This window comes from Guyanagaster necrorhizus (assembly GCF_019112545.1).
Source record: "Guyanagaster necrorhizus MCA 3950 unplaced genomic scaffold BT62scaffold_56, whole genome shotgun sequence".
NCBI classification, from domain to species: Eukaryota; Fungi; Basidiomycota; class Agaricomycetes; order Agaricales; family Physalacriaceae; genus Guyanagaster; species Guyanagaster necrorhizus.
The window spans coordinates 108818-123655 of record NW_025064935.1 but is presented as its reverse complement, the minus strand read 5'-3'; the positions used below and the strand labels follow the sequence as shown (position 1 = coordinate 123655).

Below are 14838 nucleotides of genomic sequence, written 5' to 3'. Positions count from 1 at the left end.
GGAACGAAAGCAAAGGTCATCAGACTATCAGAAGATGATGTGAACATGAAGATACGACCCATTGTAATTTCCATTTCTTTGATCAATGAGCAACTTGAAAAGTACTGAGTTGATCCACGGTTGATCGAAAAGTACGACGTATTACGCATCACAGTGGGACACGGAGGGGATAAAATAATGTCACAATATATATCCTGCATACCTGTTCTGATTAGTAGCCGTAATAGAATGAACACACGTAGTACTGACAAGTTTCTCGCGTTTTAGTGTGCAAAACGGCAAAAATGTCCATTTTTGAACAGATCGTGTTCTGGAAAGATCGAAACTCCGCTAGCTTAGTCATTCGGCCAGCACCAACTAAGCAACACTAGTTGCTGCTTGACCCTTTACTCCGTCGTTGAACAAAATGGCGTCTCATCTCGTAAGTCCTGTGGTACCTGTACATCGTTTATCTTCTGATATTCTTCCAGGCAAATATCTTTGGAACAGAGCAGGACCGTGTTAACTGCTCTTTCTACTACAAAGTGCGCCCTTCACTTTTTCTTTATCGCTGTTTTTAATCCCCTTTGAAGATAGGTGCCTGCCGACACGGCGATAGGTGCTCGAGGAAGCATATTCGGCCACCGTTTTCTCAAACGATTCTCCTCCCCAACGTCTACCACAACCCTGCTCATGACCCCGTTTGCAAACTGACGGAGAAGGAGCTTCAGGAGGGCTTTGATGCCGTCTATGAAGATCTGTACTGCGAACTGTCAAAGTTTGGACATCTCCTGGAGTTACACGTGAGGCCAGATATCACTTTTTGATTGCCATGGTGCTAACCGACGTACAGGTATGCGACAACGTAGGCGATCATCTTATTGGCAATGTCTACGCTCGGTTCGAATGGGAGACCGAGGCACAGGCGGCTGTTGATAATCTGAATGACCGTTGGTATGCAGGTGAGTAATTTGATGATGTTGCGTCGACACGATTATGACTTGTATAGGACGACCGCTGTATGCGGAGTTGTCGCCAGTTACAGATTTCCGCGAAGCCTGTTGTCGTCAAAATGAGAACGGAGAATGCAATCGTGGAGGCTTCTGCAATTTCATGCACTTGCGGCTAGCTTCGAAAGAGCTGGTGTCCAGTTTGCGGGCGGGCCAGCGATTGGAAAGAAGGTTGCACCCACCAAAAACCGAGAGTGCGGGAGGGTGGGAGCCCAGCAACCGAAGACGTGAGGGCGGTCGCGGCAGAAGTGCGAGTCCGACAAGGAACGGAGGGGAAGATAGATGGACGAGAAAATGAACCCGAATCTCTCGTCTTGCTTGTTAGCGTAATGTATCTATTTCAAAGCATATTATACATTTTTTACCCGCAAGTGAAAGTTGGGGTGATATGTCCTTCCGGCCCAGTGGGGGCATGTATCTATTCCTCCGTGATTGAACATCGAGATTAAGAGATTTGGCCCTGGAAGTTTCTCCGAACTACCCATACTAGACAAGCCAACCAAAGGAATCCCCCCGACCTCCATCCGCCAAGGGTTGTGGCCATTGTACAACAAATCTAGGAGACGGGTAAGGCGAGACAGGGTCAATACGAACAGCAACACGACACCTGTCTACCAAGGGGCGAAGCAACTTGCCCGACAAGGATAAGGAACGAACTCGTGCAAACGACTCCACGTAGATAAGCCTGGGAGCTGGACACCCGATGAACTGTGGAGAGACTGAGCAAAGGGAAGAGTCAAGGGGGAGATTAACTTACTTTGCTGACATAGACAGCGATACAGAGGGAGAGACAAGTACCAGGGCCATTAAGGATCAGAACATCGGCGAATGGCTGAGAAGATGATGAAGACAAAAGAGGGGACAAAGTTACGAGTTGCATGCATCTTGATAGAGACCAAAATGCTGTCAGGGGGATGGAAAAAAGAGATTGGTGGACACGTCGGGCACGCGGGATTGTCAAAACGGCGAACTTAAGAACGGTCACAGAGTGCAGAGTAACGGGGAAGAAAAGTCAAAAGTCGGCACTTGTATGACTAGAACAGATGTCGCACGTTGTTCCCTGATGAAGAAGCACATTTCTTGGATTCAAGGTCTCTCGCCTTCTGGGCACTCAAGTTGTCGCCATCACTAACTATGTATATCCGTGGAGAAAACCGAGTGAAGTCCAAGGAAGAGAGAAGGGCTATGGCTTCGCTGGTATGGCCACCTGCGCGAAGACGTGTCAGTGATTCTCCTCATGGCACAAAGTTAAGGTTCACCTGATCCTAAAAAGACGGCAAGCTTCCGGGTAGTAGAGGTATTATTCGACACCCGTACTCTACCAGAGGATTTCTGGGCAGGCAACAAGGAAAAAATGCGTAAAATGCATGCTACGCACAAAAGCCAAAAAATGGCGAGGACAGAAAGACTGAAGGCCATGGAAAGCAGCAGGTGGGCCTGGCCGAAGAGAGCACGGTAAGTACAAACAAAGAAATGCGGTCAGGGGACGAAAAGGCTCCGAGTCCCATCATCAAAACTCGACAAGGTGACGAGGAGGCGGGACCTTACAGTACGAAGCTCAAAAACCTCTTATTGACTTGCGGGAATATTGCCATTGTCTATTCACGGCGTCATAAAACATTTTTCATTCCACCTCACTGCCGAGGCCGTGAGGGAATACTCATGACGGGCGGATTGGTTCGATACCGTAGCATGCTGTGTACTGTAGCTAGTGTATGTGTGCATTTGAACCACGTCGGTTAATAAGACTTTCTTCTTCCTTCCTTCCTATCGAACATATATCGTCCCCCTACAAGACCGACCGTCTGTCTTAGTGTTACTTGTTATCGTTCAAGGATATTCCTCAAGTTTCAGTACCTGCCTGGTTGCCTGCCTGAGTCTGAGAGCTTCTTCCATTATCTGCCTCAACCTGTTGGCCGATCACGGCCTCACAAAAACTTCATGTGGGCAGGAACATTTTCTACATGGGTTTGTTCGTCTAACACTTCTGTCGCTCGTAACATCGCCCAAAAAAACTCGCGGAATATTGTTCTCCCCTCGGTTGACGTCTCGTCTTTGCCCATTACGAGGCGTGTTGCTGGTCACCCTTCAGTTGATGTGCGAGTTGCCAAATTATACCGTGTCCGACGAGGGCCGTTTGGATCAAGGACCCAAGGGACTCTCGCTCTCCCGGAATCTCAGTGGCCATTCGTACGTTCGGTCAATAGTACTTCCGCCGGAAAGCTTCTCACTTTGCAGTAGTTGAAGCCTTGCTTTGATCTGATTATCGTCACGGATCGAGACAATGTCCGAGTCGTTCGAACCTGCTGTTTTTTGGACCTCGTACCTGGACCCCATGGAGGATGGATAGGTCCGATGTGATTCGTAACTCGTTATGCCGTCTATTTCATACAGCGCCGCTCCGGATGGACTTCAGATGCGCAAAATCTGGGTCAGCCATGTCCTCAACGGACCCCGGCGAATCACTAGACAATGACAATGGGAGTCCTAGAAAAACGCGCGAATTCAACGCCCTCGTTCTCGAACTTGCCGCCATCGAATGTAACACTATCACCTCTGCTACAACTGGCACTCCATTGAACTGGAAATTAAAAGCTCTACAAGCCTCACTGTGGTGATGAGAACATCAGTTTGGTGTGGTCTCCTGGGGTATATCTAGAGTACATCCTGATTGACCAATCAGCTTTGAGCTTCAAGATATACTCCAGAAGGTCTCCAAATAGCCCCAGAGTGTCTATGCAGCCATCACTGCAGTGCCTGTAGTGTCACTTTTGCATTAGATTGCTTCCTAGGAGACATACATCCACACACTGGTCTTTCTATTTGCAGTGCCTGCGTCGATTCAGACCTCACTTATGGTGCTCGGATCGTCGTCACACTACGTCCGACATCTTGAAAAAAATCCAGATCACCTTCCCCCGTTGCCTTCTCCATGTCGGTCCATGAATGCAAACTTGTTCTCAAAGACCAGATTTACACCTATAAGATATCATAGAACAATCCTTGCCTTTCTATATCTTCTGCGATTTCTTGCAGAACGTCATGCCACGTCCGAAGTCGCTTCCCTTGGGATTGATACCTGCAACACCTTATGTCATATGATCCCAAATTGGTTCGCTGATATCACATTGTCGATCTGATAGGCTCTCCGACTTCTGCCGCCCTCGCAATCTTCTGTTCCCGCCTTGACATGCACCCTGACCGCGACACCCGACCCCGTGGTTGAGAAGGGAAAAGTCTTGCTAGTCAATGGCAGCTGACGTGTCACGGCAACGTCGAGGATGTCATCCATGTACTATTCATGTTTCCCCAGGACACTACCTCAGCTGAGTGTCAATGCTCCTAATACCTCAACACCATCCGAACCGCCTATCCCTCATGATAGGATCCCCCTTCATCGAATGATTGAAAACAAGGGTCTTCTGTATCCTTTCGTACATAGTATGTTTGCCTTGTGGATAACCGTCCCACCATATGAATTTCCTGCTCTATTGACTTCTTTGCTGGTTAGCTTTTTCTCAAATCGTTACGATGTTTTATCCATCTTTCTCACCCCGAGAATCCTGTCCGACAGCGACGCCTCAGTTCTGTGAGGGGAAAACTTGAATTTCCTCAGTGGGATCAGTGGTGCTGCATCCGCTTGTATACGCTCCTGCGACTGTAAAGATATCTGAATTCCATGTCAATTCAACGAGTTTGCTGATTATGCACGTTGATACTGAATCGCACATGCACCACTCTTCTCATTCGTCTCAGGATTTGGGGTCAATGCAGATTAAAGGGGAGACTCGCCATATATGACCATGGATGGTACCCACATCAGCAAAATGCATCGGTCTGGTGGGACCTGTAAGGCCTGTCGGTCTGAAATGGCCTCTCGGGTATCTTTGCGCAAGCTAAGATAGCAACTCACGTCGGTCTCCCATTGTTCCTTCGTTTTTCTGATATTTTGAAATTATAACATGCTATTAGCTACTCAATTTCTTTCCTCCCATTATTAACGATAGTCGAAGGCTAGTTTATCAAACATAATAATTTTAGTTTATTTAAATAAATAATTTGCTACTGTTTACCTAAGCTTGTGCAATACATTCCGAAATTGTTCGTTGTACATGACCAGCAACGCCACGAGAAATGACAATCTACGTCGACGCGTCGATGGCAGCAGATATACGCGCCGCAGTTAAAGAATGCTCAGAAAGAGGTCTTTGCAAGGCAGCTCAATGGTGAGTTCACTTTGTATAGCACATCGGCTCCATTGATGCGGCTACTAGGGCAGCGGATTTGTTGCTGACAATCCCAGAGGCGAAACGGAAAGCACGACTCTCAATAACAGAAACGACTTTCTCCACATCTACGCCGGCGAAGAACACTGGCAACGCGAAGACCTCGTTCATGGAAACTCCTCCAATGAAACCACAGGTTCGCCATCCTCATGCAGCTTCGCTCAGATCCCTGCCGCCGGAGTTGCTGCAGCACGAGCTTCAACTCGAAGCTCTTGAGGAGGACGAAATTGCTATGGCACGTGCATGGATGGACACAAGAGAATACAATCGAATCGCTCCGGCCTTGAGGAATTGCCGGAGCTCGAAAGCACGGTTTTTGGAGGTGTACAGTAGATTTGCGGTGAGCTAGTACGAAATCTCGTAATAATGTTGCTAACCAATGGGAAGCATAATAGCAGTGAGCATATTCAATATGGACATTACGGGCTTGCTGAACTCTGCGTTCAGGCCCCACCGAGCTACGCGAACTCCTTCGCCTTATCTGTGATGCAGCAGATCCTTGGCTCCTCTTTCTGTAAGGTCGAAACCAATTTCGTCCGACCGTCATTCATGGTTTTAGCAAGGGACTATTCCTTAAACATCTTGGTCGACGCGAGGAAGCTGCTGAAAGTGCTATCTTATCCATAGCTGGCTTTCTGTGGAATTGGTCTGCTTGGGAATTATTGAGGAGTTGTGTATCTGACAGCGAACAGGTAGCGCTTCCCTCAGTTGCTTCATTTTAATTACTGACTGAAGAACTAGATGTCAGCACTCATCCAATTGCTCCCTGTACCTGAGAATCACCCATTGACCCAGATGTTCCATATAAAAACGATGTCTGATTTGCAGTTAGCATCGGATCATGAAATGACTCTAGCAGCCAAGCTCTTGGAGCCCAATTGCTTCCCCAGGAATGACTTTCTTTACGGTCTTCGGGGATGTATCATGTACAATAGCCACGGTTGGTCGTCTCTCTTAGCAGGGCGCTCTCTATTGATCTCGGTACGGACTTTAGATATGGGTGCAGCCGTCGTGGAGTTTGAGCGAATGCTGGAGCTGGATCCTTGGCATATTGAATACGTTGACGTATATTCTTTTGCCTTGCACGTGAACGAAGGGACAAGGAAACTTTCGAGACTTAGTCGCGAGTACCTCCTCCTTAACAAGGACCGCCCAGAAGTTGCTTGCTTCGTTGGTAGGTGAAAATCTTTTCGCTTGATTCTGATTCTCACCATATGGTTCCAGGCAACTACTACTCTGTCCGTTCGTATCATATCGATGCTATCAAGTATTTCAAGCGCGCCGCTGATTTGGATCCAACATACGATACTGCCCTCACCCTCATGGGGCATGAATATATTGAGATGAAGAACGCGCAGGCCGCCATCACTGCGTATCGCCGGACTTTAAGTAAGTAAATCCCTTATTTGAGGAGCTGCACTACCATTTTTTCAATTAGATATCCGAAGAGACGATCATCGTGCATGGTACGGCTTGGGGCAAGCGTACGAACTGTTGAGCATGCACGACAACGCGCTGCATTATTTCTTGCATGCGACATCAATTGTGTAGGGTCAATTGTAACACCCAAATGACTAGTACTGAAGCGGGGACACAGACCTTACGATATGCGTATGTGGCAAGCAGCGGGCCATTGCTACGAAGTGCTTGGACGGTGAGAAATCATAGGCCGTTGTACCTTGTTCGTCGTCTGTTCTGATAATGTCTAAGGATCCGCCAAGCTATCGAATGCTATAAACGATCTCTTATTTCGGCCAATCCCTGTGAGATTAGTGTGAAGCTGAACCTTGCGAGACTATACTACAAACTTGGCGAAGACATGGAAGCAACATCATTTCATCGCCGGATAATTGAGATCAGCCAAGCAGAACGTTGAGTGCATCTGATTTCTATTCTTCGGGGATTACCAAAGAAGTTTCTTTTTGTTTAGAGAGGGACATTACAGAATATGCCAAGTCTTGTATTGAAGTTGCTGCGTATCAGATGCTCGTTCCGGATGGCGATCTGAACTTGGCCCGGGAGTACCTCTCGTCGGTGGCAGCCAGCAACTCCGAGGATGTAGCTCGGGCAACGACCATGCTGAAAAAGGTTAAGCAGCTTATCACGAAGCAAATGGCGGGTGAAGCTGACGCAGTGGTGACTTAGTAGTATCACAGTTTTATTTACTACCTAGATGATTCGATATCGACTTAGCCCAGAACCTGCCCTTAACAAGGGTGCTGGCGCGTGACCTGAAAAGTAAAACCTCAACAAACGTAGACGAATGTCGCAAACCTTCTCTTCACCTCTTTCGTTCACGAATACCTCTATCAAGCCAGTCCAGGATGCATATCCAGGCGTCCTTTCTTCTTCCACACAGCCCATCCTCCCAACAGCAATGTCATCGTTGCATGCTGGCCCGTCCACTTGGCGACCTCCAGCACATTGGAACCTAGCCCAGAATCAGCCGCCCGCCAAAAAAGCAGCACCTAGAAAAAACAGGACACAGGAGGAAAGTAGAATATCGGCACAGGTTGCAGCCAAGTAGGTTTGGGCACGTAATGAACGTTCATATGCTTACCGCTTTCTGGTGCAGTGTAGCTACTTGTCTTGCAGCAGACCAAGCGGCGGTTACACATCCAGAGGTGGATACTCCTTTCTCCGATACTCTCGACATCATCAAGCGTCTCCTACCCTACCACGTATACCAACAGCCATCAGATGACCTGCATGCACTTATCCACGGAAATGTAGGCAAAGGCAAGGGTAAGGCGACCCATGATGACCTTAACAGGGAGATACACGGTTCGTGAACGTGTATATCTTAAGCAACCTTGCTGTTTTACTCTTCACAGAAACGAAATTCGCGCTAGAATGTTTCAAGCGAAGGAAGAAGTTGGAAGAACGCTTTCGGAAAGCACGTTTGAAATCTGGACGGGTAAGGAGTATCATAATCCGTATGAATCTCGTGTACTCATTCAATGGCGCCAGCGTTCTGCGCCTAATGACCAGGCGGTCTTCCTTGCCCAAGCGGTTTTAGAAGGCGAACGCGCTGACACTGTCACGTTAAACAACGAGCTTCGCACCGCTCGGACGGAACTAGACCGACTCGAAAGAGAGAAGCGTGTTGCCACGAATGCACAGCGGACATCGTATTACATGGCTCAGCCGGTGACGCCAGCTACCACAACCACAAGTCGACCCTACTACCATCCCTACCCGTACGCGTATGCATATGGTGCGCATGTACAGCCAAGTTCCACATCCTCATTTAGTGTTGCGCCTGTGACGCCAGCACCCGCCGCCCCAGCAGCCACAGCACCATACCAGCTAGGAAGTGCTATACCTGTCCAGCTCCCTGTTTCATCACTCCCAGCTCTTCATCAACTCGGCATCGTGCCCGTGGCCCCTACATCTGTGACGGATGGGCAACCTGCACCGCCTGCGGTGCTTCGAGGCTCGTCGGCTAATGGTACCATGTTGAGCCTGGAGATCAATGTTTCAGTGCTGCAGTCTTCACAGATGAGTGGATTGGCGGTCATATTGAATTCTTTGATGTCTAGAAGCACTAGTAGTAGCAGTAGCAGTAGTAGTTCTGGGGGATCAACGGCCGTTCCAGCGATCTCAGTTCAGGGAACAGGTGGTCCGATGCCTACAACTGCTTCAGCGGCTGGGAGTGCCACTTTTGGTGCTAGCAGCCAAGGTGCCAGTCGGTCCTGAAAGGAATCGCAGCGTAGAGTATGAGTATTTCTGTGCAGCACGTAATGAATAATATATATTTAACTCAAAGGCCCCAACCCCCCTTGATTGATGGCGGCACCATCGGCATTCTTTTGTACTTACGGCCAAGATATATAGCTGTTGTTCTCGTTCAACTTGGATCCAGCTCCAGTGAAGGAACGGTATCTAAAATTCTAGAAATTATGTTTCACATAGAACGGAGCGCTGGAGGACGCGGACGTGAGGACCCTGCCTTGCGATTAGCACTCAAAAATTACCAAAACGAGGACAAAGCTACTTTTTGATATGTTTCCGGCACTTGGTTCCGTGTTGCCGTCACTACCAGTGTGGAGAAATTGGCAATGGAACCGGTACCGTAGCCTTGTGCTCGTACACTTGCTATGTCAGGCTTGGAGACCCAACCGAGCGCTAACGTCGGGATCAGTGCGCCGTCTTCGACAACATGGCGTCGCGAGCGGCTCCTACGAATCGGTAGTACACCTAGTACGGTCGAAACTCTGTCAGCACTTCCCCCTAGCCACGAGTCTGTTCAGGGTCGTGATTCAGCGGCCAACGAACCTCTTCCTGAGCAGGATGTTGCTGAAAACACCCCCCTACGTCAGCCCAGTCAAAGTCCCCGCTTTTATGGCACTTTGCCTTCTGGCAATTCCAAAAAATCTCTGTTTCACAAGGGCTCTCTCACTTTCTCGACGAGACGCAGTATGCCAGACCTTCCCCCCATTACTCTACCGGGCCGGGATGTTGTTACTGATACTCCAACTCCGATGTATTCCCCTTCTTTGTTCAGAGAAACATATTCACGTCTGAGCGCACAACGTCCAATCTCGGCCTACGATGCTCCCTTCTCATCCAAGGATACCGGGAGCACCGACATGGATACAAAGGTCAATGGCATCCGCGTCTGGTATTCATCTTTCTCATCCGTCGACTGGCTCCACGACGCTATTAAGGACTCGGCGCGTTTCTCCCGATTGAGGAGACGCAAGTCCCTCCGGGCGCGCATACGTCTAGCAGTAGACAAGAGTTTGGGTTGGATCATCGTCACCATCGTAGGGTTCTTCACCGCTGTCGTCGCGTTTCTTGTTGTTCGAAGCGAGCAATGGTTGTTTGACTTGAAGGAAGGGTATTGTAAAGACCACTGGCTGCGCGCCAAACGGTTTTGTTGTCCTCAGCTTGACGAATCTTCGGCATTTTTCATTTCTCTCTTCTCTGGCGACTCCACATTGGAGAATGGTTGTTCGGCGTGGACGACGTGGGTGCAGGCGGCACATTTGGATAAGCATGCCAAGAGCGGAGAGGCTGCGGAGTACCTGTCTTATTCTGCTGTCGCTGTAAGATTATCCATCTGATAACGATAGCTGTGCTGACTCTCCACAGTTATTGCTGGCACTAGTGTCATGCTTGCTTACGATATATTTAACCAACTCTTCGTCATTCGTTACGCGCAAAGGCAAGTATGGGTTTCTTTATCTCACCCACTTTCGTTTGATACCGTATAGAATCGGGCGTCCTCGCACCAGACTTCACTGATCACCGGCAAAGCTTGAAAGATACACTGTCCTCTCCTGGAGCAAAACGCAAAGTCGCGTTCTATGCAAGCACGACTACTATATTCATGTTGCCTTTCGTTAATTTGCCATTTATAGGCTGCTGGAAGCGGGATACCTGAAATTAAGACCATTCTTTCCGGTACGGTCGTGTCGCAAACTGCAGAGAACTGTCTGACAGTGAATGTAGGATTCGTCATCCATGGGTACCTTGGCGGTCGTGTTTTGTTCACCAAGTCCGTCGGGCTCGCCCTTTCCGTGGCCTCCGGTCTCTCGTTAGGAAAGGAAGGCCCGTTTGTGCACATTGCAAGCTGCATTGGTAACATCGTCAGCCGGTTCCATAGTAAATATGAGAACAATGAAGGTCTGTTAGCCTTTTACAGTTGCAATCTCTCGTGTCTCATGTTTCACTAGCTAAACGGCGTGAAATATTGAGCGCAGCTTGCGCGGCTGGCGTAGCGGTCGCCTTTGGCGCACCTATAGGTGGTACATTGTTCAGCTTGGAAGAGGTGTCCTACTTCTTTCCTCCCAAGGTGCGTTGTTGACCAGCAGTCTTGACTCCATGGTCCAATGAACTGAAAATATCTGAAGGTCATGTGGCGAAGGTGCTTGTATCCCGTTTATCAATCGTTCCCTGCATGCTCAACATCTTTCAGTTTCTTCTGCGCGATGATAGCAGCAATCACTCTTAAGATGCTTGACCCATTTGGGACCGGGAAACTAGTGCTCTTCCAAGTGACATATGATAGGGTAATTCATCCATCATACTGTGATTTCTGCGAATCATTGATTTTCGGATATTTAGGACTGGCATGCGTACGAGCTGTTCCCGTTTGTCCTTCTGGGCGTGTTTGGGGTGCGAGTGCCCCACTTGCTCTGCGCTATTGTTATCCTTGTTGCTTACAGTTAACAAATAGGGTATCTACGGCGCATATTTCTCCAAGCTGAATTACCGCTGGAGTCGGCACGTACGAAATGGGTCATGGCTCAAGACACACCCTGTCGCGGAAGTTTTATTGGTATAATATCTTTATCACTTGTGCTGTTCCTTTTCTGATTTGCTATTGGCATCAGGTCACTCTTCTTACCACTGTCATTTGTTTCCTTAATCCCTATACTCGCATGGGTGGTACAGAGCTGGTGTATAACCTGTTTGCAGAATGTCAAACAGGCTCTGGAAATTCGCATGAAGGTCTGTGTGTTGTCGACCCGGGATCCTTCGAACACATCTGGCCTGTCATCCGCGCCATCACAGTCGCCCTAGTTGTACGGGGTGCACTCACTATCATTACCTTTGGTATCAAGGTACCGGCGGGAATCTTCATACCGTCCCTTGGTGTTGGAGCCTGCGCGGGTCGAATCCTTGGCATCTTCATGCAATGGTTGCAAATGACATACCCTGATGCCCCAATATTCAAGCCGTGTAAAGGCGATTTGGACTGTAAGTCCTGTCCTGTTTCCCGAATGTCTCTTTGATCGTTTCTCATGCCACACAGGCATCATTCCCGGACTTTATGCTATGGTGGGTGCGGCGGCTTCTTTGTCTGGTGTCACGGTAGGGTCCTCGACATTTTGTTCCCGATTAAAAACTAAGCCCAGAGCTTTGGCAGCGAACGACAGTTTCCCTGGCTGTCATCATGTTTGAGCTGACCGACACTTTAACATATGCTGTTCCTGTCATGTTGGCCGTGCTCGTAGCGAAGGGTGTCGCTGACGCACTCGAACCCAAGGGAATCTACGATCTCGTCATTAACCTGTCTCAGCTTCCCTACCTTGACTCGAAAATTGGATACCTATGGGGCAAGTTGACTATTGATGACATAGTGAGCGATTACTTCTCCGATTTCACTGTGTTGTCATGCTAATAACGCGATGGGTGTAGACCGACAGAGATGTCGAAATTATCAGACTTGACCGGCCAAACACCGTTGAAAGCCTTCGGGATCAACTTCAGACCCTACTATCTTCCGGTAACGATGATGGTGGTTTCCCTATCCTCCGAACGGACGGCGACGAAGGGGGCCTGAGAATGGTTGGATATATTGGTGCCAACGAGCTCGAACATGCGCTCAGTTCGTTTTCCTCCAGTGTGCTTGCTACCTGTAATTGACATCTATTCCAGGTATAGTGGCGGATCATGCTGATGACGAAGTACACTTCCATTCCACGTTCTCATATCACAGCCTCGCCTCTTTATCTGTCTCTTCCTTGATAGAGAATACGCAAGATTATGCTGCCGATCCCTTTGATTTTAGTATCTACATGGATCAGGCAAGTTGGATTGTACCTCCGCTCGGTTCTCTCTTTATTTATCTGATCTCGATACAGGCACCTCTTACTGTGCAATCAAATTCCCCATTGGAAATGGTTCATCAGCTTTTTGTGAAACTAGGGGCTCGCTACGTTGTGGTGACAGACGTTGACGGATACTGTAGGTTTCTCCGACATTCTGTAGTATGTATGCGGGCACTGAAAAATTCTCCAGTCGAAGGTGTTATTGACAAGAAAACATGGCTTGCTTTCTTGAGTGAGTTGGAGGAGAAGTCATGATCTGATCCGGCCTGCCCTAAACCTATTTATTGAAAGCTGTTCAGTGTCAGAGTATACCAAGGACCTTTATAACCGTTTCTACTTAGTGCTACATATACGTTCAGGTTGCGAACCCAGTAATGGCATTACTTAGTGTTGGCCGGGCCTCACTGGCCCTTCTGAAAACGCCTGTGTTGATGAGTTACAGTGAATTGATGACTTTCCTTCATCCGGAAATCTTAAATAATGAACATATTGTTCATGGAGTCTATGAAAGCCCGGTAAATCTGACAATTTCGCAACTGCAGCTCGACGCCAGTGATCTGAAGTTTTGTTCCAAGTGTCTGTTGGTTCATGTTTGCATCAGAAGCTTATCGCGTCTTGACTCCGCCTCTCAACAAGACCGAGCATATATACGAAAAACGATGGCAACGTCAGGACTCGGTGTTCCAGTCAAATTACTCCACGAATCGCTGGGCCATATTATAACAGTAGAGCTGAAAACGGGCCAGCTGTACCGCGGAAAGCTAGCGGAAGGTCCGTTTGTCCTCACCCAAAGCACGACCAACATTTTTATTCCTGTCATTTCACAGCTGAGGATAATCTGAATATATCTCTCAAAGAAATCACTGTCACTGCGCGGGATGGACGTGTTTCCCAGCTAGACCAAGTGTATATTCGGGGGAGTATGATTCGATTCTTCATTGTTCCGGATATGCTGCAGAATGCCCCGATGTGCGCCCCTCTTTGCTTCAATCCTCCTAGCCGCCTGACCAATGGCGAAATTTCTTGTCGCAGGTTCAAACGGGTTGGTCCCAATGCTATGAGAGGGAGAGGTATTGGTACAGCACGTGGACGTGCAACCATTATGCGGGGTACGTGGTCACTTTCATCCTGTCATTGGTTTGACGTTTATTCATGTAATTCCTTCAGCAAATGGTACGTTTGTTACAACAATTCCCCAAAGGATCTGCGTACTGACTCATCTTTTTTTTGCAGCCCGACGTGGTCGCGGTGTGGCGCCTACAGCTTCAAGAGGTATTCGGCGATGATGGTTTCTACTATTTCATTTACGAAAAAGCCTTGGTACCTCCGGCGCTTAACACAATGTGTTGGCACGGCGTTGTGTAGGATCCATTTAGTTTGACGCGTTTATGTGTAAGTATGGAAGAAATATTTGACTTCTGTTTGTTGCAGCAGCGATATTCCTGCAATGAGGTGGGATGCAAAAAAAATTTAGTGGGTTGCGAGGGATAAAAGGAACCTCACCAACCTTCAACGTCATACTCATCTCGGTTTCACGCTTGATAATAAGAGGTCGTTGTGCGGACATTGTCGTCGGCAGTTTGCCATTCGGATGCTTGTCGGTGTTTTTGCTAGGTTCGCTCTTCCGTGAGGGTTCTGATAAAAGTTGAGCCTTTGTACCTAGTGGGCCATCACTTTTGGTCCTGTGGGGGTGAACTCATCGATGTCCAAGCACCCTAACGACGAATAAACAAGCGCTGAGTTCTACAAGAATTTCTAGGAACTTCTGGGCTTGAATCGTTGCACGCGATACCATTGATTTGTGCGTTCCTTTGACAGCGGTTGTTTTGGACGATTCTAATATTCTGTTGTGTGCAGTTACACATGGTTTTCCCGCGAAAGCTAAGGATGATCGATGATCCGACAAGCTTGATGAGGCTAGTATCCTTCTAAACAAATATTCCTACGCTTTGCCTGCGAAGCGCTGCAAGCTCGGGAACGAGCAGCCTATCACGCCACCAC

The 14838-nt window shown here is 48.3% G+C and overlaps 7 protein-coding genes across 7 annotated transcripts; 6 read left to right on the top strand and 1 right to left on the bottom strand.

Moving 5' to 3' along the window:
* The first annotated feature begins 350 nt into the window (after positions 1-350).
* BT62DRAFT_1081204 (RNA-binding domain-containing protein) lies at positions 351-1363 on the top strand. The gene is made up of 5 exons (XM_043179645.1): positions 351-421; positions 471-524; positions 573-782; positions 833-941; positions 989-1363. The coding sequence occupies exons 1-5, from the start codon at positions 407-409 to the stop codon at positions 1285-1287; spliced, it is 687 nt and encodes a 228-aa protein (XP_043033535.1). The 5' UTR covers positions 351-406; the 3' UTR covers positions 1288-1363.
* Positions 1364-1413: 50 nt separating this feature from the next.
* BT62DRAFT_976358 (glycosyltransferase family 1 protein) lies at positions 1414-2408 on the bottom strand (the record flags this gene model as incomplete). The annotated part of the gene is made up of 5 exons (XM_043189228.1): positions 1414-1545; positions 1597-1697; positions 1747-1959; positions 2042-2196; positions 2249-2408. The coding sequence occupies 5 exons, from the start codon at positions 2406-2408 to the stop codon at positions 1476-1478; spliced, it is 699 nt and encodes a 232-aa protein (XP_043033534.1). The 3' UTR covers positions 1414-1475.
* A 522-nt stretch (positions 2409-2930) lies between these two features.
* On the top strand, positions 2931-4249 carry BT62DRAFT_1013170 (uncharacterized protein; the record flags this gene model as incomplete). The annotated part of the gene is made up of 5 exons (XM_043178020.1): positions 2931-3179; positions 3231-3311; positions 3384-3420; positions 3481-3530; positions 4133-4249. The coding sequence occupies 5 exons, from the start codon at positions 2931-2933 to the stop codon at positions 4247-4249; spliced, it is 534 nt and encodes a 177-aa protein (XP_043033533.1).
* Positions 4250-5096: 847 nt separating this feature from the next.
* Positions 5097-7505, top strand: BT62DRAFT_989409 (TPR-like protein; the record flags this gene model as incomplete). The annotated part of the gene is made up of 13 exons (XM_043190157.1): positions 5097-5215; positions 5264-5615; positions 5663-5672; positions 5723-5789; positions 5835-5967; positions 6017-6215; positions 6270-6449; positions 6500-6664; positions 6714-6822; positions 6873-6929; positions 6986-7146; positions 7206-7363; positions 7449-7505. Exons 1-13 carry the CDS (start codon positions 5124-5126, stop codon positions 7503-7505), a joined length of 1740 nt encoding a protein of 579 aa, XP_043033532.1. The 5' UTR covers positions 5097-5123.
* A 17-nt stretch (positions 7506-7522) lies between these two features.
* BT62DRAFT_938455 (uncharacterized protein) lies at positions 7523-9048 on the top strand. Its single transcript, XM_043187550.1, has 4 exons — positions 7523-7798; positions 7851-8059; positions 8110-8192; positions 8246-9048. Exons 1-4 carry the CDS (start codon positions 7539-7541, stop codon positions 8972-8974), a joined length of 1281 nt encoding a protein of 426 aa, XP_043033531.1. The 5' UTR covers positions 7523-7538; the 3' UTR covers positions 8975-9048.
* Positions 9049-9303: 255 nt separating this feature from the next.
* Positions 9304-13272, top strand: BT62DRAFT_938454 (uncharacterized protein). Its single transcript, XM_043187549.1, has 17 exons — positions 9304-10326; positions 10373-10445; positions 10495-10589; positions 10642-10684; positions 10733-10906; positions 10957-11075; positions 11134-11147; positions 11199-11292; positions 11348-11398; positions 11460-11561; positions 11617-11983; positions 12039-12097; positions 12153-12365; positions 12425-12614; positions 12665-12813; positions 12871-12973; positions 13028-13272. Exons 1-17 carry the CDS (start codon positions 9376-9378, stop codon positions 13090-13092), a joined length of 2862 nt encoding a protein of 953 aa, XP_043033530.1. The 5' UTR covers positions 9304-9375; the 3' UTR covers positions 13093-13272.
* A 184-nt stretch (positions 13273-13456) lies between these two features.
* On the top strand, positions 13457-14116 carry BT62DRAFT_976354 (small nuclear ribonucleoprotein Sm D3; the record flags this gene model as incomplete). Its single annotated transcript, XM_043189227.1, has 5 exons — positions 13457-13608; positions 13665-13806; positions 13870-13946; positions 14005-14010; positions 14071-14116. Coding segments are annotated over exons 1-5 (381 nt in total), but the record flags the coding sequence as incomplete, so codon positions are not given.
* Positions 14117-14838: the final 722 nt, after the last annotated feature.